We start from the raw sequence: 22,462 nt of genomic DNA on the forward strand, positions 1-22,462 counted from the left end.
TAAGAATTTTGAGTATCTCTTTAGATGTTCATTGGCTTTCATATTCTTCTTTTATGAATCACTTGTTCATGCCATTTGAGTTTTTCTTCAAACAGACTGGGATGTTTTCCCTATTGATTTATAACAGTAATAAACATATTAAGGATATTAACAGTTTGCAAGATGTTATCCCAGTCTGTTATTTCTCTTTTAACTTAGATTACAATGTCTTTTGTGGTGCATGTTATTTTATTTATGTTGTTAATACTAATATTTTTTTCCTTTATTGTTATGCTTTAGAAGTCCCTCCCCACTCCTAGATTAGAAATAGATTCACTCATATTTTCTTCAAGAATTTTTATGGTATAACTTTTACATTTAAGTATTAGATACAATTAAAATTCATTGTTAGTAGTGAGGCGAGGATTTAGCTATGTTTTTCATGGATAGGTAGTTGTTCCCAATTGTAAAAATTCATCTTTCCCCCATTATTAGAAATGTGGGCTTTATCATATAATCTTATTTAATTTTAATTCTCTTAATTATCCATTTAAATACGTAATTCTCTAGATTCCTTATGTGTCCCTCATTAACTACAGAGCTTTAGAGAATTTGAGTCTTCAAAATAAAGACAAACCTGAGGAAGTTGATTTTTTTTTTTTGCCTAATAAACAAACTTTTTTTTCTCAATGCACCTGACTTCTCTAGACATTTTTAAAGCAGGTGATTTGTAACCTGAGCAGGTCCAGGAAGAGGGACTTGCGTGGCAGCAGGGCAGGAACTTTCTGGACCTCTGATTCTTTTCTTTACAGGCGGCAGCTTGGAAAATAAGCATGTGTGATAGTTCCATGGCACCGATTTTTGCACAAGACTCACTAAACACTGAGCAAGTCCCAGAATTTTCCCTGAGCCCCAACCAAACACAAGAGGTAAGTCCCTGTTGGTGACAAGCCAACTGCCCAGATACCTGGACTAGCCCACAGAGATGACAAGCTCTCTGTGTTTTGCAATATTTTGTATTGCAAAGCAAGAGGTCTTTGTGAACTTTAACATCTTCATGTGCGCAGCCAAGCCGGAGCACGGGAAGGTTTGACATCAGGTGTTTACGTAGAGAGTAAGCGTGGTACAGAGCAGTTAAAGATTTTTTACTCACTCACCGCTTGTGAGGGTGAACTAGCCTTTCCATTAACAGCTCCTTCTTTCTTCTGTAGATATAACTTATGGGGGCGATGAAAGTGGAGGAGAGCTAATATTGATTAACTGCCTATTACATAAAAGGCATTTGTATTTGCTGTCTAATCCTCAGATTAAATAAGGTAGGTTAATATCTGCCATATGTTTACAAATGAGGAAATCAAAATTCAGGGAATAAAAGTACAGTTGGTAAATGGAGGAGTAAGAGTCAGACTCAGAATATTCCACTCTGCCTTCCTAATTTGAATATTTAGTATTGAAAGATGTGAAACCAAGGCAGATTTGGCCTCACAAAATAAACTGCCACCACACCATCCCAGTGGCATATTTAGTATTTGTGCAAATGCATTTAGGTAAGGCACTTTAGCCAGGCAGATTTGCATTTTATAAAATGGGGGGTGGGGCGGGGTGGGGTTTGTGCACCTGTTTGTAGAATTGACAGTAAAATATTTTTGATGGTTGGTATTTTGGCATGAAATATAGCTACAGCCAGAAAATTCATTTGCCTTTTAAATGGATCTTACTTAGATCAGCGATGCGTTATATAGAAATCAAGCAGTATGACATTCACTAACTGAGAGGCTAACTTGGATGCCAGAGGGTTGAGAGAATTATGTCAAGACTTGGGACTTCCCTGGTGGACCAGTGGTAAAGAATCCACCTTACAATGCAGGGGATGTGGGTTCTATCCCTGGTCAGGGAACTTGGATCCCACATGCCGTGAGGCAACTATGCCCGTGCTCCACAACTACTGAGCTCATGCGCCTCAACTAGAGAGCGCGCATGCGGCAAACTACAGAGCCCACACGCCCTGGGGCCTGCGTGCTGCAACTAGAGAAAGAAAAGCCGCACACCACAACTAGAGAAAAGCCTGTGCCTTGACAAAAGATCCCGCATGCCTCAACGAATATCCTGCATGCTGCAACTAAGACCCAATGCAGCCAAAAATAAATATAAATAAATAAATAAATAATAAAAAAATAATTTTTTTTTTAAAAATGTGGACTTGTAGACCCCCAGGCATAATGAAATCAGGGATTGGATTCTGGTTCTACTTACTAGTTGTGTGACCATAGGCAGTTTGACTAGCTTCTCTAAGCCTCAGTTTTCTCATCTGTGCACTGGGAATAATGGGTTTGGGGTGTGAAATATGAGATGGTCTTAGCACAGTGGCCTAGCTCTAGAGCCCAATAAAAGTTTGGGTATTATCAGTTTACATTAATGCTTTAGAGATGACATAATTCTCTAACAAGAAATACCTGTGGTCATATTTTTTTAGCCCTCCAAAATGTACAGTCATAAAACTTTCATTTAAATAACTTGTACTTTTAGAATTTGGGGTTATCGTATGGAGAAGATATTCAACAGGGGTGCTATTGTGGAAAAAAATTGTGGACTCAGAATTAAAAGATCTCAGAGCTGTGTGACCTTGGGCAAGTAATTTATATCTGGGCCTGAGCTTCTCAGAAGCAATGTGGTGGGATGGGAGGGGTGTGGACTGATTAAACATTAAATGTACTTGGATTTCTGTAACTATAAAAAGAGGTGAGTGAACCGATTCCTGGCACATTCCCCAGGCCACCTTCAGCTATTGAAGTTCTACAGTTACAAATAATCTTTTTTTCTTCTGTCACCTTTGGATTCTTTTCAGGTTCAAATAACTAGCAAATAAAGCCGAGATTAGTTATCCAGCTTCCTTTTTTCCTCATTAATTCAGTGAGTTAGTGAGAAAGCTAAGAAATTAAATATTGTCATTTTCTACATCTGTGTGGCAGATATAGGTGCTTGAATGTTTTTGAGTAAATAAGCAAGGCAGATGGTAAATCTGTTATTGCAGATTAATTAATTAATTAATCTGTATCAACAGGTTGTTATCTCAGGTGACAAAAAAGAGGATCCCAAAATCTTTGCCACTAAGATAGAAATATCTGAAAGCTAGAAAACAATCAGATAACTAGAAATTGGTGTCTGGAAGTAAAATCACATAACTAGAAATTGGTGTCTGGCAGTAAAATCACATATCTGTTGCTTTTTTAAAGATCAGAATTAAAAAATAAAATTGAAACAGGTGAATCTAAATATAGATCTGTATATGAATTTCAGAGAAAGCAAGGCAATGGGAAGACTTCCTTAGGAAGGTGATTCTTGAAGAAAACACTGATAAAGGCAGGGGAGAAATAGCGTTTTGGCAGAAAAGGCAAACATATGTGAAGTTAATAGATGGTCAAGGGGAACGAGTACAACTCAGAGGACCCTTCTGCCAAACCAGCTTTCATAAGCCTCATCATTGTGTGTGAAAATGAGTGGTATTTTCATACCCTGCATATTTTTGTTACCACATACCAATTTCGTCTGCTTCTGTTGTACCGAAAGTTCTATGTTTAAACAAAATTCCACAAATATTAGGAGATATGCATTTGAGTTGCATATTGCTCACATTTGTGAGCAGCTCCCATTTCTCAGTTAGCCAAAATAGTGCCTTATTAGATGCTGAGATGGAGTTAGCAAAGCCTTATATAGAAAACATTGTCATTTCATCATACTCAGAATGAATAAGATATTTACGGAGATCACTAATTTTGTAGAGCAAAACACAAATCCTTATTCCTAAAGAAATTCCTCTAGAGGGGTCGACAATACTCTTTCACTATCCTGGAAGAAGATGTGGGAAGCAAATATATCTCTGTATCAATTCATCTTTTGCCTCCAAATTGAAAGTATCTATTATATAATTACTAGAATACTTTCACTTGGTACCTGGGAGAAATTTTTCTATCAGATCGATAAGCAACCTAGGTGTTTCAATATTAAAAAGAACACATCACACATCATACTTTCTTTATACTATAAGCATCTAGTCCTTAACTCAGTAATATTTGAGTATTTAGAAGGTGAAAAGTAGTTTTAGAGACACTCTGAAGAATAGGAGCAAAGTTTCCAAATTACCCCAGTGAAGCTTATCACTTGACTCAAGTTATTTTTAATAGGGAGAAGTTCAGATAAGTACTAGCAGGGGTGGGGGGGAAGCTAAAATATTTTATAATCTAAACTACTTGAGAAGATGTTAAGTTAAAAGTGTGAGCTATATTTCCTTGTATCCCTGCCAGTGTGTAAAGATCTTTTTTCGTGTTTGAACAGAGCGCACAGCAATGTAAGCATTGCTTAATCATGCATCATGCAAATTTAAACACTGGCCAATTCGCTGAAATGTTTCAGACACACACGCCCACATGCACACCCTCTCGCTCACACTCACCTGTCTCCTGGGACCCACCGTTTAATGAACTGCAAGCCTGTTTGCGTCCTCTGTGCCCAGGAACTCTGTACCTGTGTACATGCAGATCAGCTGCTTGGAAACCTGGGGCGCCAGGTCACGTGATCATTGCTATGCCTGTGGAGGTGGCTTTTTCTTTTCTTTCTTACTTCTTCTGCCCTTATTTTTCTTTTAACTGGGGAAATGCTATAAGTTCACAGGTCTTTGCAAGTCCAAATCTGAACGTTTTGGACTCCTAACTTTTCACCGCTGGATTGCCTTTGGATTTATCATAGGGTACCACACCTCCTATCAAGGTTGCAGCTCCGGGCTTTTCTGATGAGCAAGGAGCTTTTGAGGCCACAGCGGAGAAAGCAAGGCCCAAGCCTGCGGAAGTCCTCCATGTCTGCAAGAACCAGGTGGCTGAGCTGGAGCTGTGGCTGCAGCAAGCCAACGTGGCATTCGAGCCGGAAACATTAGATGCAGACATGCAGCAGGTGGTGGAACAGCAGCTGGTAGGGTGCCAGGTAAGCCTAATGGGTCTGAGCTCATGGTCTTCTTCTTCACCAATCACCTTCTAAGACTGGGTGAGTTTCTTTTAAAGCAACAGTGTGATTCTTCCTGTTACTGTGACCCCTATGTTTATCTTGGCCTCAACTTTTTGTTCTCAGGATAGTTCTTTGAAATGATTTATGTAAGCAGAATATTTGGGGAGATAGTAGTGGGTAAGATCTCAGAATCTAGAGTTCAGATCCAGTCATTAACTATGAACTGGTAGGAGTTAACTTCTCACCTCGTTTTCCTCATAGAGTAGGTTATCTCCTAAGACTTTGTCAGGATTAAATGAGATAAATTATCTAAATCAGTGTCTGGTGTATGAAGTATATATAAAGTGCTCAATAAATACTAATTTTATGCATAATATTAAATTCTTTGAATTTTCATTCATCAGAAATGAAAATGAATATCCTGATTTGCAGGATTGCAGATACAATATAAAAGGGCTTTGCTGCCGTGTTATTACAAATGCTCCTGCTCTTGTTGGGGAGAGGCAGGAATGTAAACTTCCTTGCCTGGGAGTCATTTTGAGTAACATTTGCTGGCACAGCCCAAAGGTTGGGATCTCTGTATCCCTCCAGGGAGGGGCAAGACAGACGACACTGCAGGAGCATAATTGAGGGTCACGCACGACAGCCCAGCCCAGCCCAGCCGAGGCGCCTCCCCCAAAGGCACTTAAGACCTGCCTTGGCCAGATTGGCTCGCTTGCAGTGGTCCCAGGGACAAGGACTTCCTCTCAGAGTACCCCAAGTCACTGTCCAGCCCACAGGGAGCTCCACCCACTATATCCCATTATGGGGTTGGGGAAGACCCACCTTGGCCCGAGGCCGGCACTCCTCCCCTTTTTCCATTCAGACCCACAGTCTTACAACATCCGGTGCCTGTCCAGTGGGACCCAGGTAAGCAAGCTGGGCTTCCTTCCTTGGGCAGCTCAGCACTTCTCACCCCAAAAGAGCTCCGAGGGCAGATTCACTCAAATACTGGCACTGCTACATGACCTAGCTGATGAGGCGCTTGAGAGTCTGGAGAAGACAGTGTAATTCAGCACAGAGCAGTGCTACTCTAATCTGAACCTGCAGTATTCCAGATGTTGAGACCTAGCCACTTAAGGCCATTCAGAAGCCATCTGCCAATTGATTGTCCTGCTGACTGGGTAGACCCCCAGAGCCAATTCCTTGATCATTACCAAAATCTGGTCCTTGGGCCACTTGTAGTGAGTTCAAGGATGTGAGGGCTGCTCAAGGGAAAAACAGGACCGCAAGGTGGCAGTAGCTCGCAATGAGCTTTATTTGGGCAGCGTTTCGGTGGGACCTGGAGGGACTGGAAAGTCACTCATGGCAGGGGACCTTCCAGAGGCTTTGGCAAGGAGTGAGGGTGGGACCACCAGCCGGAAGGGGAGAGACAGTGGAAGTCCCAGGAGATGGACAGTCCAGAGGGGCTTGTGTCTAGGTGATGCCAGAGAGCTCTGAAGGATAGCAGAGGCTGGGGTCTTTAGAGCACCAAAGTTTGTCTTAACTATGGCTAACAGATATGGGGGTCCAGTTTTGAGTCTGGCACTAGCGAAATGTGAGCTGATATTTCTGCTGTGAAGAAATGAACAATATATGGGTCAATATACAGGGGCCAACTTTGGCTCATTTATATAACACCATGACACATACAGTTTAACTTTGAAACTTATAAAAAGCCTTACAGTGGTCTGTAAAAACACTGAGTTGCCAGAGGGAAAATGTCCAAAGGACAGGAGCAAACAGATCAGTCAAGAAAAAATTATATTCGGTAATTTAATATTTGAGAAGAATGCTTAGCCTTGATTATTAAAGATTTGTGAATCAAAACAGCTGTTGTTTCGTTCCTCCATTACCTTGACAAAAATTATATCATCCTGGAAAACTCTGGAGAAATAGATCCACTAATGTCTGTCTGATTGGTTCAATGTTTAGGGAAGTCAGCTGTCAGCAGATAAGATGTCCATCTTCTTTGACCTAATAATCCCATTACTTTAAATGTACCCTCTGAAAATAACCCAAAAGGAGAAGAATATTTATGGCTGCATTGATTACAGAAGTGAAGCACTGGAAGCAGTTTAAAGGCTTAACAATAGGGAGATTAAGAGAATTATAGAGTATTGACTTGTGGCTATTAAAATAGGAATCATTAAGTATATGTATGTAGACACATGAAAATGTATACATAAAATAGCTAAATGGAGAAAAAGAGTGCAGAATTATAGTATACTTTGTTTACAGCCACTTTAAAATCTATAAGTACATATTTAAGCTTAGAAGAGTCTCTATATAGAGGATACAAGTAATTTGCTTGAATGGAGAAGTTATAAGTATATTATGTGAAAATTTGTTTTAAGAATAGAGTTTTTCCTTAAGTTTCTCTCAAAGAACTGAACTTGTTCATAGTCACACACCATTTTAGCCCAAGCATTCACAGTGCCGGCATGTAAGGCTGAATGCTGCTGCTACACTCGTGTGCCCAGCCAGTTGACATGACTTTTGGGGCTCCTGAGCCCCAGGAGAGGGCAAACTTGATCTGTTAGGAGGAAAACAATGATGGTGACTTACTGGGAAACTTACTTCATCCTCCTGATTTATTTTTAGATCCGGGTGTAAGTTGGCCAGTTGTATCAATGACTAAGTGTTTTAGGTTCCAAATTATGTCTTCTGTAGTCGTCTTCTGATATTTAGGAGGCTTATTTGGCTTGAGAAAGCGAAGGAAAAGAGCAAAGGAAAGAATTTTCAAAGAATTCTTTTTTTATTACTACTCAGCACTTGGATTGCAACAGAAAAAGGTTAGGAAGGTGGGAAAAAAAAATAATAGTTGGCACAGACTACGTATCAAGCCCTGGCCAAAGTACGTGGATTTAACTCTAGCTTCTCAAAGTGACCTCAGGAGGTAAGTTCTGTTATTATCCCCATTTTACAGATGACTAGAGGCACAACCATACAGTATAAGGTGCCCAAATTTTCCCAGCTACGAAGTGGCAGGGCTGGGATCTGAACCCAGGCAGTCTAGTTCCTGTGTCTGTGGTCTTAACCACTATGCTATAATGGATATATTAAGCTCTGTTTTCTAAGGTGAATATAGAATCACTTGTTTTAGATTATTTTACAAGCAATTTATTTATTTACAACCGATTTGGAGTTGCTTTGGTTGTACCCTTATGGATAAGCACAGGAATTATGTGGAAGTTGTTTTTCTTTCCCCAGGGTCCCTTTCAACTTGTGTTTCTAGGACTTTATATATACACTTAGGTAGAGAGAGTGAATCTAACTTATTCTGGACTGTAACACTTGCTCAGGACCAAACCTATGATTAATTAAATGATTTTATTTCCTAGGCTATGCTAACAGAGATTGAGCACAAGGTTGCCTCTCTGTTAGAGAATTGCAAAGATCAGGGCCTGGGAGACAGTGGAACCACTCAACAGGAGGCTGAAGCACTTTCCTTGAAACTAAAAACCGTGAAGTGCAATTTGGAAAAAGTCCAGATGATGCTGCAGGAGAAATACAGCGAGAACCAGGTAAAAATATGACTGTGTATAAACATGTATGTAGATACATGCATATGGTAGATCCATCAGCAAAGAGCTCTGGGTGGAGGTAAGGAAACAACTACAGAGGAATTACAGTAAGTAAGGAAGAATTATGCCTCTTAAAACTGTAAGGCTTGGTTACACTGGTTTTTGTCATTGGTTTCATTTCGCTGTGTAGTTTTCCCATCTAGGTTGTCTTTAGTGATGGTGTTGGTTTGGTTAGAGTTGGTTTGACTGGGTTGATTGTTCTTGCTGATAATGAGCTCTCTGTAAGCCTTCTTCATAAAAGAAGGATATATTTTAAAGGAATTGTGTGACTGATTGACTGGAAAAATGAAGCCTTTATAGATAAGATTAAAATTTGACAATCAGAAACACAAAAACCTGTTTCCAGGGTACTTTTTGTTATTCATTTATAAATATTCCCATATACTGATGAACGTATCATACAGCTAAAGTGTGCTGTGACTTTTAAAAGCATTCTGTGTATATAAATGCAAATGTTCATCTTGCGAGTAGGATCTTACTATGTAAGATTTGCATCCATACTTATGAGTTGGTGGTTTCTACTTAAGAGGACTTACATTCACAGAAATAAGATTGGCGGGCCTCCCTGGTGGCGCAGTGGTTGAGAGTCCGCCTGCCGATGCAGGGGATGCGGGTTCGTGCCCCGGTCTGGGAGGATCCCATATGCCGCGGAGCGGCTGGGCCCGTGAGCCATGGCCACTGGGCCTGCGCGTCCGGAGCCTGTGCTCCGCAACGGGAGAGGCCACAACAGTGAGAGGCCCGCATACTGCAAAAAGAAAAAAAAAAAAAAAAAAAAAAAAAGAAATAAGATTGGCTCCAAATACACAGGCTGTATGGATCCCCTTTTATCCTAATATGTTCTCTCTCTTTTAAAACAACTATGTTTTAGACATAGGGGAAATTTGAGTTCATAAGCATAATACCATGTCTGTTTTTTATATCCATTTCACTTTGTCCTCAGTAAAAAAGTGCAATAGATTTCCTAGCTTTTAGTAACTCATTGGATGAGTTAAGTTGAGGAATGATAAAATGACCACTTAATCAAACATAGTGGTTTTTGAAGTTGTTATGAAATAAGTACATTAAATCATAGTGTATAATTCTTGTAATTAACAAAATACAGTCATTCACTTCACATAAAACTTTTCCATTGTGTAGTCACATTATTAGAACTGAAATAGGTCACCATTTTAAATAAATAGTCTGCCATCATAAAATGTTTTGCAGCATTCTACCATGCTAAAGAAATCTTCTGAGCATCAGAAAGTTCTCCAACCAGATAACCTTTCTGAATTTGACTCTGTTGTAACTGAAAGGCCACAGTTCAGCAGACAAAAAGATTTCCAGCAGCAACAGGTAATTTCAGCCCCAAACAGTTATAAAGATAAGAATAAAGCTTTCTTTATGGAATTTCCCATTGAACTAAATACTGAAAGGCCACTGGAGTGTTTTCTTACGTGACTGAATAGAAAGTGTGATGTGTGAGTGTTCCTGTGTGTGCAGCAGCTCTGAGTTTTGAGCGTTTACTGCAGTAGCTGCTTTGCTTTCATCTGCTACAGTTGGGGATACTGGAACTTGGCTGCCTTATTAACTTGCGTCTTATATCAAACTAAGCAAATATCTTCAGGGTGAACTTACCTTTGTAACTGCAACACTTCTTTCCCTATTGTTTCAAAATATGTTGGTATATTTTTGGTGGTTTTCCATGTGTGTAGCATATATGTAACAATACTTGGTCATTGTGTGAATATTTTAAATAAGTTTTTGAAAAATAAAAGTTAACGAGAACAAGCAAGCAAGAAAGAGTAATAGTAAATAATGATTTAGGAAGTGATTCCAAATCAGCTGATCTCAACAGAAGAAACCCTTGGGTACTAACTGAAAACCTTGATTGATTGGACTGTTTGAATCTTATTCAATTATAGGTTCTGGAGTTAAAACCAATGGAACAGAAAGATTTAATCAAATTCATAGAATTTAATGCTAACAAAATATGGCCTCAGTATTGCCAACATGATAAAGATACAACTCAGACATCATCTGTGAGGTAAAATATTTTTAAAGAATCGGACATTCGGTAGTATTGTGGTTGGGAGAGTTAACAGTGTTTCTTTTAATATCACTTATAAAACATTGTCTGAATGTAATAAAATTTTTGTATGTTGATTATTCTTTTCACCATTTGTTTTCCCTTAAAAGCAATAAGGCATCTAGCCCTGAAAATGATGCTCCAGACTTGATCTTGTCAACCCAGGGCCAAAGTGGAGATAAATGGCAATATTTACATCATGAACTTTCATCAAAAATTCAGCTCCCTCTACCTCAGCTTGTGCAGCCCCAGGTCAGTGTGTATGTGCACACAGTGTAAATAAGTGTGTTTACCTTTGAAAATCCAACGAGCATTCATTAAACACACATGTATGTTCTGCATTATTTTCAAAAAGCAGTTTATTTATTTTCAGAAGGCAAAGATGCCAGGTGGATTTTCTTACTTAGCTGTCCTCTTTTCATCTTCCTGGAAATCTGCATTAAGTGCTTCCCTTTTGTGCTTCTATAGCACGCTGGGCTTCCCTAATCATAGCTCTTACTATACTATACACCTGCGTATTTGTCTGAACTCCCCATTAGATGGCATGAGAAGAAAGACCATGTCTGCCTGATTCACATTTGAGTGCCTGGCACAGTAGTAACTGGAACATCAAAAAATCTTGGTTACTATATGTTGAATGAATAAAGGAATGAATAATATATGTAAAAAAAACTTTGAAAATGATACGTTGCTATATGAGTGTCATTCATTCATCAAAATATTATTTGGGGGCTTCCCTGGTGGCACAGTGGTTGAGAATCTGCCTGCTAATGCAGAGGACACGGGTTCGAGGCCTGGCCTGGGAAGATCCCACATGCCGCGGAGCAACTAGGCCTGTGTGCCACAACTACTGAGCCTGCGCGTCTGGAGCCTGTGCTCCGCAACAAGAGAGGCCGCGATAGTGAGAGGTCCACGCACCGCGATGAAGAGTGGCCCCCGCTTGCCACAACTAGAGAAAGCCCTCGCACAGAAATGAAGACCCAACACAACCATAAATAAATAAATAAATAAATAAAAGCCAAGCATTAAAAAAAAAAATATATATATATATATATATATATATATATATATAATTTGGCATCTGCAGTGTGCTGGCCCCTTTGCCAATGGTACCTGTCTGTAGGTATTCTCACCAGCACACCTTATCACACCTGATTATTGCCATTACAAGGGTTTATTCATACTGTGCCAGCTACTGATGGATGTCTCTCTAAACAGGGAGCCCACGAGCAGAATAGCACCGTGGCTCCCAGCAGTCAAGCTTCTGCCTTTAACTTTGCACTCAAACGCCGGGGCAAAGGTTTTCAATGGTTTCCCAATTCCCCAGTCTGGTGGGAACTTTTCCGTTCTCTTCTACTCTACCAAGAACCTTATTTGACCAATTAAAGTTGAATCAAATTCATTGGTAGGATTTTAGTCTTGGTTTCTCCTTGTCATATACACTATAACATGTAATATATCATTCTTTTTCCAGCAATAGAACAACATCCCTTGTTCTCCACCCTTCCACCCCAGCAGAGTCATCTACCATCCCATCCTGTTCCTTTATATATGTTAGTTTTCCAATTTGGGAAAGATATTAGCTCTGAATCATTCTCCCTTCTGAAGTCACAGCTCATTTTCAGTACTTATTTAGCTTTTCAATAACAAATCAAGATGCAAATCTGTCCCTGGAGGTGACTGTATTCTATTGTAAGAGTTGGCTGTATGCCAGGAGTCTACCAATAAATGGGAAAAGAAACAGCTAACCTTGGAACACAGATAGATAGCATCCCTACAGATTGAAAGATTAGGGGTTTTATTCTATTTTTCAAATTATACTTTGTTTCCCCTCGTTTTGTTATCTAAATGGACCCTCAAGTGTCTGTGTAAAGCCTGTCATGACTTTTCAAAGCCATCCAAAATATTTAAATTTTAATTTAATTATTTTTTTCTTGTAAATGACAAGATAGACAAAAAACACTTTCCAAGAAGGTAAACTTGGAAGATAGCATGTTAAGGCATTTTTGATGTTTTATGTTAACACTCACAGGATCTCAAACTGTTTGTAAGAGGGTTTCCCTTTTTCAAATAGGTTGCCACAAATATGAGTATTCTACCCAGTGTGAGTATATATAACTTTAGATACCCAACAGCTGAAGAACTGAAAACTTATACCACCCACCTTGAAGACCTCCGTCAAGAAGCAAATAATCTTCAGACACAGGTAGCAGCTGCATGTTATATATTTTCCTCATTGCAATAACAAAAATGAGGGGAAATGTGATATTGTAAATTGGTCGTACTTTTCTTTACTGAACAAATAATAGGACACATAATGGAATGAGTCCTAGAATTGCAAATAGGATTTATCTCTCTTACTGACTCTGGTAAATTTGGTAGTGGTTGCGTAGAATACCATGTGCATAGGCTTCTAAACCTGGGTCCAGGATTGGCAGGAACAAGGATCTTGATTGATTAGTACTGTCTGCAGTGGGGCTCTGGGATTGCAAGGGTGAGAAGGGAGGGAGGGAGTAACTGCAAGGTTTCCAACCTTAAGTAGGCTTAACACTGAGGTGGTGTGCGGGATAGCTTAGGTACTAATCAAAGAACAGAGCAGGAAACAGCCCAAATTGGGGTAATCAGTAGCTTCGGCAGGCTCCTAGTTTACTTATAGTCACCAGGCTGTACCATTGCCATACCATGCCTACCTTTAAGATGTTGCACCTTTTTCTAATGAACCCTTCAAGTCTCTTGACTTCTTTTCCTTCTCCAGGCCATACTTGATTTCATTAACCCACTTTCTCCTATGTTAAAATATGGGAGGCGGAGAACAGTGGGAAGAGGGATAGTGTGATTTATCTGGAACCGCACTTCCACCTGATGGCCCCACTAAAGAAGTCCTTCATCTTTTGATTTACCTTTTAATTCCATTCAGTAGTCAACTCACTACCTAACACTGAGTTTCTTAAACTTGTTTCTCTCAGAGTTAACATCTTTATTTATTCTGCTACCTAGTTCACAATGCATTTGAAATGACTAACTATAAAAAAAAAGCATAACATAAATTGTAAACTATAATAGAAACCAGGGAAAATGTAGGCTTAGGAAGGCGAGGAATCTTAGTGATTTTTATTTTTCCTTTTCTCCTCTTGATTTAGGAAAACGTTTCAGAAGAAACATATGCGAATTTGGATAAGAAATTACTTGAACTCTTTCTGACCCTCAGTCAGTGCCTGGGCAGTGTGGAGGAGATGCTGCAGACCCCTTGGCTCTTGAGAGGGGATGTCGGTGCCCAGCAGGTGCACTACGAGGTAGGGAGCATCCATCAAGCCCATGTGTTGGCCATTACCACAGGCAGCCCACTAGTTAACTAGGGCTGAAACCTCTCAAGGCCAGACCTTGTTCACAGTGTCTTTCTTCCTCTCCACTTTGCAGACTCTGGCTCTTGAGCTGAAAAAACTTTGCTTAGCTATGAGTGACAAGAAGAATGATATTTCAAAAGCCATGACTTGGCCTGGCAAGAATGCCAGCCTGTTCCTTGACTGTTTTGATAACCTCCAAGTCTACCTGGAGCACATCCAGGCTGCAACTGCCTCTAGGAGCAAGTCCCTGAAAGCTGGCCTCGACTATAACTGCAGTTATCAGGTATGGGTCTGGGTGCTTGGCTGCTCTGACACTGTTTTAGGTCATAGCATGGACCTCTAATTTCCATTCATTCCTATTCCTGGCAGCATTCATGAGTGGGAATTGCTAAGGAAAGCGATGACCCTCTTTCTATGAAGGTCTTTAAGTTAGTTCAGCTGCTCATGGTGGGAGACCATTTGAAAGTGACGTCCTTTCCAAACTCTTGGGTATGAATTTGTTAGGTTGAGCTAAAGTAATGTTTCTTTCCTGCATTACATTCAGCCACTTAAAGAGCGTCACCTGGCAGGATTTCTAGGTAAGGGGAGCCATTACAGTTGTTTTGTTTTGTTTTGTTTTGCGGTACGTGGGCCTCTCACTGTTGTGGCCTCTCCCGTTGCGGAGCACAGGCTCCGGACGCGCAGGCTCAGCGGCCATGGCTCACAGGCCCAGCCGCTCCGCGGCATGTGGGATCTTCCTGGTCCGGGGCACGAACCCATGTCCCCTGCATCGGCAGGCGGACTCTCAACCACTGCGCCACCAGGGAAGCCCGCCATTACAGTTCTTGAGCAAAGGAATGACAGTCTGTGTACATTTCCGGCAGATCCATGTGGCAGTTGTCTAATGGGGATTAGAGCAGAGACTTGAAGCAGGTGGACTAGTTAGGAAGCTACTGAAAACTATCTAATGAGAGAAAAATGAAACAGAACATCACTTAGGAAGGAGTCTTGCCCATAAAATCAAACCTGAATCTGATCAAGCCTCTAGAATCCAAGTCAAATAGACACAAGGGAGGAACATGTTGAGTGGCACCAAGGGAATGCAGTCAGCCAGGCCCAGGCAGTGGCAAGCTGCATAGAATGTGTGTATGTGTGCTTTTTTCCACGACCAGCCCGCCACCCCAACACCAAAAACTCCAAAAAAACCACAAAAGAGAGAGATGGGCAGGGAGCCTGCAGATTACAAGGGACTTGTTAATCCATTGCAGCCTATTGAACCTCATTTAGATCCCGGTTCCAACAAGCCAAAAGGAAAAAGTATAGTCAATTAGAGAAACGTGAACCCTGCCTACACAGTTAATAATACTAAGGAATTATTATTGATTTGTAGTATTTTTAAAGGGAGGAATCTTTATCTTTTAGGAAATACATACTGAAACATATACTAGTGAAATAATATGGTATCTGGGATTTGCTTCCAAATAATCTGAGGGAAGGAAGGTTAGGTACAGTCAAGAAAGCTCAGGGGAGGGTGCAGAAGAGAGACGACCAGCCCCAAGTCAGTAATTGTTAAAGCTGGATGGATGTTGGTAATGCAGGGATTCCTCCTATTTTGGCACATGTTTGAAATTTCTTATAGCACAGAAACTGAAGGACAACTGAATTTTTAAAAAGGTACTGAAGGCCTAAGTGAGATTCTCACTGTTTCCTGCATTTATCTTTTTATACAGAATGAAATAAAGCGATTATATGATCAACTTATTAAGAATAAAACATCTTTACAACAATCTCTGAACGAAATTAGTGGCCAGAGTATTGATGAACAGCTTCAGGTAATCAAGTCAAAATAATTCAAACTGACTTAACCTTGAACCAGAGAGTCTTGTGTATAAGCTGTGTTTCTGAATCACTTCCCGAAATATAAGTTTGTTTAGTGTTGGGAAGGGTATTGAGAAATGAAACCCTCACCCTCTTTTTTAAAAAATTTATTTACTTATTTATTTATTTATTTATTTGGTTGCACCGGGTCTTAGTTGTGGCAGGTGGGCTCCTTAGTTGCAGCTCCAGGGCTCCTCCTTAGTTGGCATGCGAACTCTTAGTTGCGGCATGCATGTGGGATCTAGTTCCCTGACCAGGGATCGAACCTGGGTCCCCTACATTGGGAGCTCAGGGTCTTATCCACTGTGCCACCAGGGAAGTTCCCCCTCACCCTCTTTGTAGGAGTGCCAATTAGTCTAGCATCTAGGGATCATTTGTCTACATATCAAAACTTTAAGCCTAAATGCTCTTCCATACAGCAGCTCTTTCACTCCATTTATCCAGCAAGTATTAATTGAGGACCTACTATGTTCAGGCACTTCTCTAGGTACTGGACTTGCACTTATCCTAAAGAAAAAGGCAAGTGCATAAAGATAAATATGTTTATGAATATTCAAGGATGAACCTAGCTGCACTGCTTGAATTAAAGACTCTAAATAGCCCAAAAGTCCGTTAAGAGCAGACTGTTGCTAAAGCAGTGAGCAGCCTTACAATGGTATACTATATGTCCATTTAAAAGGCTCCAGATAACGTTTGTACTGATGTGAAGAGATGCTGAGGAGCTTGTAAGTGAGGAATGCAAATTGCAGAACACAATGATGTGTGCAATCTATTGTGTTTCAGATTGTGCACTCTACCTCTACTCAGTACATGCTTTGAACACATTAGGAACAAACTGTCAACTGTGGATCTTTGGGGAAAATGGAGAGGATAGAGAAGTGGGACTTTCACTTTTCCCTTAATTCTTTTCTATACTGTTTAATTCTTTTTAAATGAATATGTAGACTCCTTATTAAAGGGTTTTACTTTTTTGTATTGTCTCTCGCTCTAGAAAGCAGATGCATATACAGTGGAGCTGCAGAACTCTGAGAGCCGAGTGGCAAAACTAAGAGACGAAGGGGAGAGGCTTCATTTACCTTCTGTTCTACTCCAGGAGGTTTACAAATTAGAGGTATGTCTGAGCAGAAAACATAACTATGAATTATAAAGAGTATTACTCTTATAATTTACTCTCTGTGAATTACTATGATTGTAAAGAGTAAGACTTTTTTCTTCTACCAAGGGAATTTAGATATGTTCTTCATTTGGGTTATTTTCATGGTTGGATGGAAAAGTCTGTGCACACCTGCTCTTTCTTTTCAGGATGTACTCGACAGAATGTGGGGAATCCTGAGAGCCAGGTACACAAAACTCAGCAGCCCTTTCATCACTGAGAGCCAGCAAGATGCTTTGTTGCAAGGCATGGTAGAACTGGTGAATATCGGAAAGGAAAATCTTGCTCATGACCACTTACAACAAACCAAAAGTAAAGTTGCCTTACAGGCTCAAATACAAAATCACAAGGTAAGACACGTGGGTCAGATCACCTTTTCATAGACTTTAAGTTTTTCTGAGTGTGAACTAAGAGCATCCGTTTTCTTCCTTGGTGAAATTTACATCATTCCTTCATTCTTTTAACAAACATCTATTACAGTGCTCACTGTGTACCAGGAACCCTGCTAAGCTCGTAAGAATATGATTGTGAGTGAAAACAGACATAGTTCCTAATATTTATGGAGCTTTCAGTTGATTGAGAAGACATTATTTGTCAAGGAGTCATTCAAACAAATTTAAAATTAAACTTGGCATACACACTTTAAGAACATTTAATAGAGGGAATTGAATTCGGGGGTTAGGAGAGGCTTTACTGAGAACTGAAATCAAAAGAAATATTTAAATTACGTAAATGTATGTCTAGCGTAATGCTACAATAAATCCTTTTGTTTTCCGTTCATTTCATTAAATAAACCCTCATGATCATCAACAAGAGATATGCAGTAATTAAGTGCTGATAATAAGAATGTATAAGACAGAGTTCCTGCCTTCAATAAGCTGAAGTCTAGGCTTTTGATTAAGTAGACCTTAGTCTAAGAAAAATTCAGAGGTAAATATTGTATAAAGGATGGCGGGAAAGAGGAGAAAATATATTAACTGATATATACAATGTGTCAGACCTTATGCTAGATACTTTTATAAACCCTTGTATGTATCCTTTTCAAGGAACAAGAGAAGGGATTCTCCTAATAAGTACCCCCCAAACAACTAGAGGGGGCAGCTGACTATAAATAGAGAGCCATGTGAAGGAAAGCCTTCCTCTTTAAAGGTCTTAAAGTGCTATTCTGGGAGCTTTTACCAACCACAATCCCAATAGACCCCATCAGCGAATTCCCTTTAGTTAACTATTTTATTGTGTAGAAGTTAGAACCAGAGTTTAGGAGCCCCTGGCTCTTGAATATGTGAGTTTCTTGGGCTCACACAACTATCCATCCAATTTATCATCTTGAAACTAATTAGCCACCTCAGTGGCTTTACCACTTTTTGTAAAGTTTCTTAAAACTTGGAATAACTGATATAGGAAGATCTCACTGGAAATTTAAATTGACTAATTAATCATGTTTGCCCTTTATTATTATTATTATTTTTTTTTTGCGGTACGCGGGCCTCTCAGTGTTGTGGCCTCTCCCACTGCGGAGCACAGGCTCCGGACGCGCAGGCTCAGCGGCCATGGCTCACAGGCCCAGCCGCTCCACGGCATGTGGGATCTTCCCGGACCGGGGCACGAACCCGTGTCCCCTGCATCGGCAGGCGGACTCCCAACCACTGCGCCACCAGGGAAGCCCCATGTTTGCCCTTTAATATGGACTGTTTTGTGGAAAATATTACCTAGGGTAATTTTTCTTTGTGGTTTGTTAAAATTCCATTCGTACTCAAAGACTATGGACACATAGACAATTTTTATTTTGTTTTCTCGTGTGTTTGACTCTACATGGCTGTCCTGGGATTTTGGATTAAAAAGTAAATGACACTCTCACATGTTGAAGTAACTTGAATTTTAAGATTTTTCACAATGTAAAAATAAGTAAATATTAAACTCTTCCTCATTTCACAGCTTTTTTTCCGGAAGCTTGTTGCTGACATGCTGTTGATCCAAACATACTCCAACAAAATGCTTCCTTCTTTATTGCAAAAGAAAGAGACATTTTGGGCAGAACAAGAAAAGGAAATTAAATTACTAGAAGAAAAGTCACACCAGTGTGGAATAAAGCTGCAAAGTTTATTGCAGGTATGTGGCTTTCATAAATTTTGTACTTAAGCCGGGAATTCTGGATTTTCAACCATCACCTCTAGGTTTGAAAACAAGTATCTGGTTATTATTAAGCAGTAGTTAAGTGGGCACCAGCAGTGAGGAATGTGGAATCCTGTTCCAGCTCTGACTGCTACTCCCGGAATGAAATATTAGCTGAGATTTCTTATATGTTGGTTAGGGATGGCACAGCATCTTTCTACCTTCTAGCTTTGTGTACAAATAAACAAAATGGAAAGCACTTTGAGGTCTTGAATGAGATCATTTGATGAAATAGTCAGTGGTTCAGAAATTGTGCATCCCGAAGAGGACAAGCCCAGATGTTCTGTTGCTGAAGTGGATTCATAACAGTCCTGTCCCGATTCAAAGAAAAAAATTAAGCTTACATAAAGCTCTTTCTCAATTTTAAGGTTTATTTCCCCTTTAACTTCTTAAACACGGTGGATGTTAGTACATACAGGAAATAAACAAAAAACAAAGAAATATTCAACTTTTTTTTTTTAATTTATTTTCTTTTTGGCTGCATTGAGTCTTCGTTGCAGCACGCGGGCTTTCTCTAGTTGCGGCGAGCGGGGGCTACTCTTCATTGCAGTGCGTGGGCTTCTCGTCGCAGTGACTTCTCTTGTGGGGCACGGGCTCTAGGCTCACAGGCTTCAGTAGTTGTGGCACGTGGGCTCAGTAGTTGTGGCTCGCGGGCTCTAGAGCGCAGGCTCAGTAGTTGTGGCCCACGAGCTTAGTTGCTCCGCGACATGTGGGGTCTTCCCAGACCAGGGATCAAACCCGTGTGCCCTGCACTGGCAGGCGGATTCCTAACCACTGCACCACCAGGAAAGTTCCAGTATTCAACTTTTTAATGTGATAATAAACTATGGTATTATTTTATGCTAATAAAAGTAATTTTCTAGTTAGTGTGCCAAGTTGATATTTATAGTAATAGTTCATCATATTTATAAAAAAGACTCCATGAGGGACTTCCCTGGCAGTCCAGTGGTTAAGACTCCACGCTTTCACTGCGGGGGGCACAGTTTTACTCCCTGGTCAGGGAACTAAGATCCCACATGCTCTGTGGCACAGCCAAATAAATAATAAATAAGTTAAAAAAAAAAAAAAAAAAGACTCCATGAACCCAGTGAGTGCCCCTAACAGCCATGTCACCTGCTGTTTCACTAGCTCTGAGAATTACTAAGGTGGTTAATTTTCCAGCAGGTAAGATTTCATGTCCCTAAGTCAGCTCTGTAGAGTGCTGAGACCCTAGGGGTGGGCTTCTATGGAAATGGAGAGAGCTAGGACAAGGCAGACTCAGGCTAAGGCAGTAGTTACTCCCCTGATGAAGCGTAAGCCCATAACTTCTCAAACAGCTTCTTCAAGCAGCACGGTAGGGTAACGGTTTGGGTTGTGTTTGTTGGGTAATGTTCGTGGGACTGGGGATTGGAGCAGGGAGCGTTGGGAGAAGCCTAACAGAAGCTTCTGTTGAAAAAGACTTTACAAGTTAGACCCTTCCTTTCCAAGTAAGAGAAAGGCTCTGAGGTCTCCACAGATGTGCATGCTGAGAGTATCACTTTAACTTAATCCTATTATTCCCTACTCGATTTGACGAGACAAGCATAAAACCCTAATACCAACTGGGTTTTTTAAAACCTTCTCCACAAAGCAGTGGAAGTGGAGTTGTTTCCCACCAGACACTGAGCTCTTACTAGGGTGGGTTATATCTCAGAAACCCCTGGAATCTGTGCTTTAATTTTGTACGGTCTCAGAGCTCATTTTTGTTTTTAGGATTAATTTTGTCATTATCTGGAACTAATCTAGAAAAAGCCCCCTGCTGATCATGTGTTCTTAATTCTTTAGAAATGGGAAGAGTTTGATGAAAACTATGCATCTCTTGAAAAGGACCTGGAAATTCTTGTATCTACGTTGCCCTCTGTGAGTCTGGTGGAAGAGACGGAGGAAAGATTAATGGAAAGGATTTCATTTTACCAGGTATTTTGCTTCCACTTAAGCCGCCAAAGTCATTGTCTGTAGCACTTTGTGTTTTTTTTTTTTTTTTTTCCCGTACGCGGGTCTCTCACTGTTGTGGCCTCTCCCGTTGCGGAGCACAGGCTCCGGATGCGCAGGCTCAGCGGCCATGGCTCACGGGCCCAGCCGCTCCGCGGCATATGGGATCCTCCCAGACCGGGGCACGAACCCGTATCCCCTGCATCGGCAGGCGGACTCTCAACCACTGCGCCACCAGGGAGGCCCGCACTTTGTGTTTTTATTGTGTTTTGACTAAATTACTTGACTTTGAAGGTGAATGATTTGGATTGAAATGAAATATCATTCCTCACACAACTCACAGTGAGACATATTTGGGGTAACTGCAGATTTACTTGTGGGCTTCTTGACATAACCACGTGTCTGACGTGGAGTCGGGACCTTGGTTTGAGTCCTGGCTCTCACTTATCACTTCGTCAACTTTCTGTCTCTAAGCCTCAGTGTCTTTATCTGTAGCATGTAGGTAATCAAGCTGGTGCTACCAGTCTCTGGAGGTGGATGTCAGTGGGTGTGGACATGAGCTAAAGTATGGGAAGAACTTTGTAAACCACGGGCCTCTGAACATATTTTTAGTTTTATGACAACAGTGAAGCCCTGACTGGACATAGCCTATGAGACAAACAATAATCTGTTACCTGCCACCAGCGTTATAAAGAGACTTCAAACTTGAAATTTTTTCTTGTGTAATGTTTGATATTGTTATCATCAAAGTCTCTGTGTCTCAAATTTCAATGCCATAGAAAAGATAAAACCTTAAAATGGTTTTCAAGTGGTATTGAGAACATGACCAACAAGATAAAAACAAGTTTTAAATATTTTCTGCAGAAACTGAAAATACTTAGTTTTAACTTTAGAATGTATGTGGTCAGAATCTGAGTTGGGCAACTAGAGGTTGCTATCAAATATCAACTTTAAAACTTCAAAGGCAGGTTTGTTGCCGGACCAGACCGGATGGAAGAAGAAGGCATGGAATACTTGGCAGGGTCCCACCATTCCTTGGAGGCACTTAAGCTCCTGTAAGGAACATTTTTCAGAGGCTGGAATGCTGTAGTTATGCTCTCTAGGTGTCTTGAAAGCTGCCACTGATGTCTTTGCCATCTTGTCATATTGAGTTGAACTCAGAGATAAAGCTGAATCTTTTGGGGGCGGGAAGCTGCTCTTTAATTCTTTGTTAGCCTAGGGGTGCAGAAGGTACCATCTGAACAGCTGAAAGAATGCAGCTGAAAACAGATCGGTTTTAAACCTTCTTATATTAAGAAACAGTTCATATTAGCCAACCTGATGGAAGCCTGATTATTTC

The 22,462-nt window shown here is 40.5% G+C and overlaps 1 protein-coding gene across 10 annotated transcripts in view; it reads left to right on the top strand.

Moving 5' to 3' along the window:
- SYNE2 (spectrin repeat containing nuclear envelope protein 2) overlaps window positions 1-22,462 on the top strand; it is a 341,983-nt gene that overhangs the window by 238,577 nt on the left and 80,944 nt on the right. For 9 of the 10 annotated variants that reach the window (XM_082616958.1, XM_082616964.1, XM_082616965.1 and 6 more), the window contains 14 exons: window positions 792-908; window positions 4,723-4,953; window positions 8,337-8,519; window positions 9,786-9,914; window positions 10,484-10,605; window positions 10,758-10,899; window positions 12,722-12,853; window positions 13,788-13,940; window positions 14,065-14,274; window positions 15,701-15,802; window positions 16,840-16,959; window positions 17,151-17,351; window positions 18,937-19,110; window positions 20,977-21,108. In XM_082616958.1, coding sequence (XP_082473084.1) covers window positions 792-908; window positions 4,723-4,953; window positions 8,337-8,519; window positions 9,786-9,914; window positions 10,484-10,605; window positions 10,758-10,899; window positions 12,722-12,853; window positions 13,788-13,940; window positions 14,065-14,274; window positions 15,701-15,802; window positions 16,840-16,959; window positions 17,151-17,351; window positions 18,937-19,110; window positions 20,977-21,108 — 2,148 coding nt within the window. The remainder of the gene's footprint in view (window positions 1-791; window positions 909-4,722; window positions 4,954-8,336; window positions 8,520-9,785; window positions 9,915-10,483; window positions 10,606-10,757; window positions 10,900-12,721; window positions 12,854-13,787; window positions 13,941-14,064; window positions 14,275-15,700; window positions 15,803-16,839; window positions 16,960-17,150; window positions 17,352-18,936; window positions 19,111-20,976; window positions 21,109-22,462) is intronic. The other variant, XM_082616967.1, reaches the window with a different exon arrangement.

Source organism: Mesoplodon mirus (assembly GCF_964341445.2).
Source record: "Mesoplodon mirus genome assembly, chromosome: 4".
Lineage (NCBI taxonomy): Eukaryota > Metazoa > Chordata > Mammalia > Artiodactyla > Ziphiidae > Mesoplodon > Mesoplodon mirus.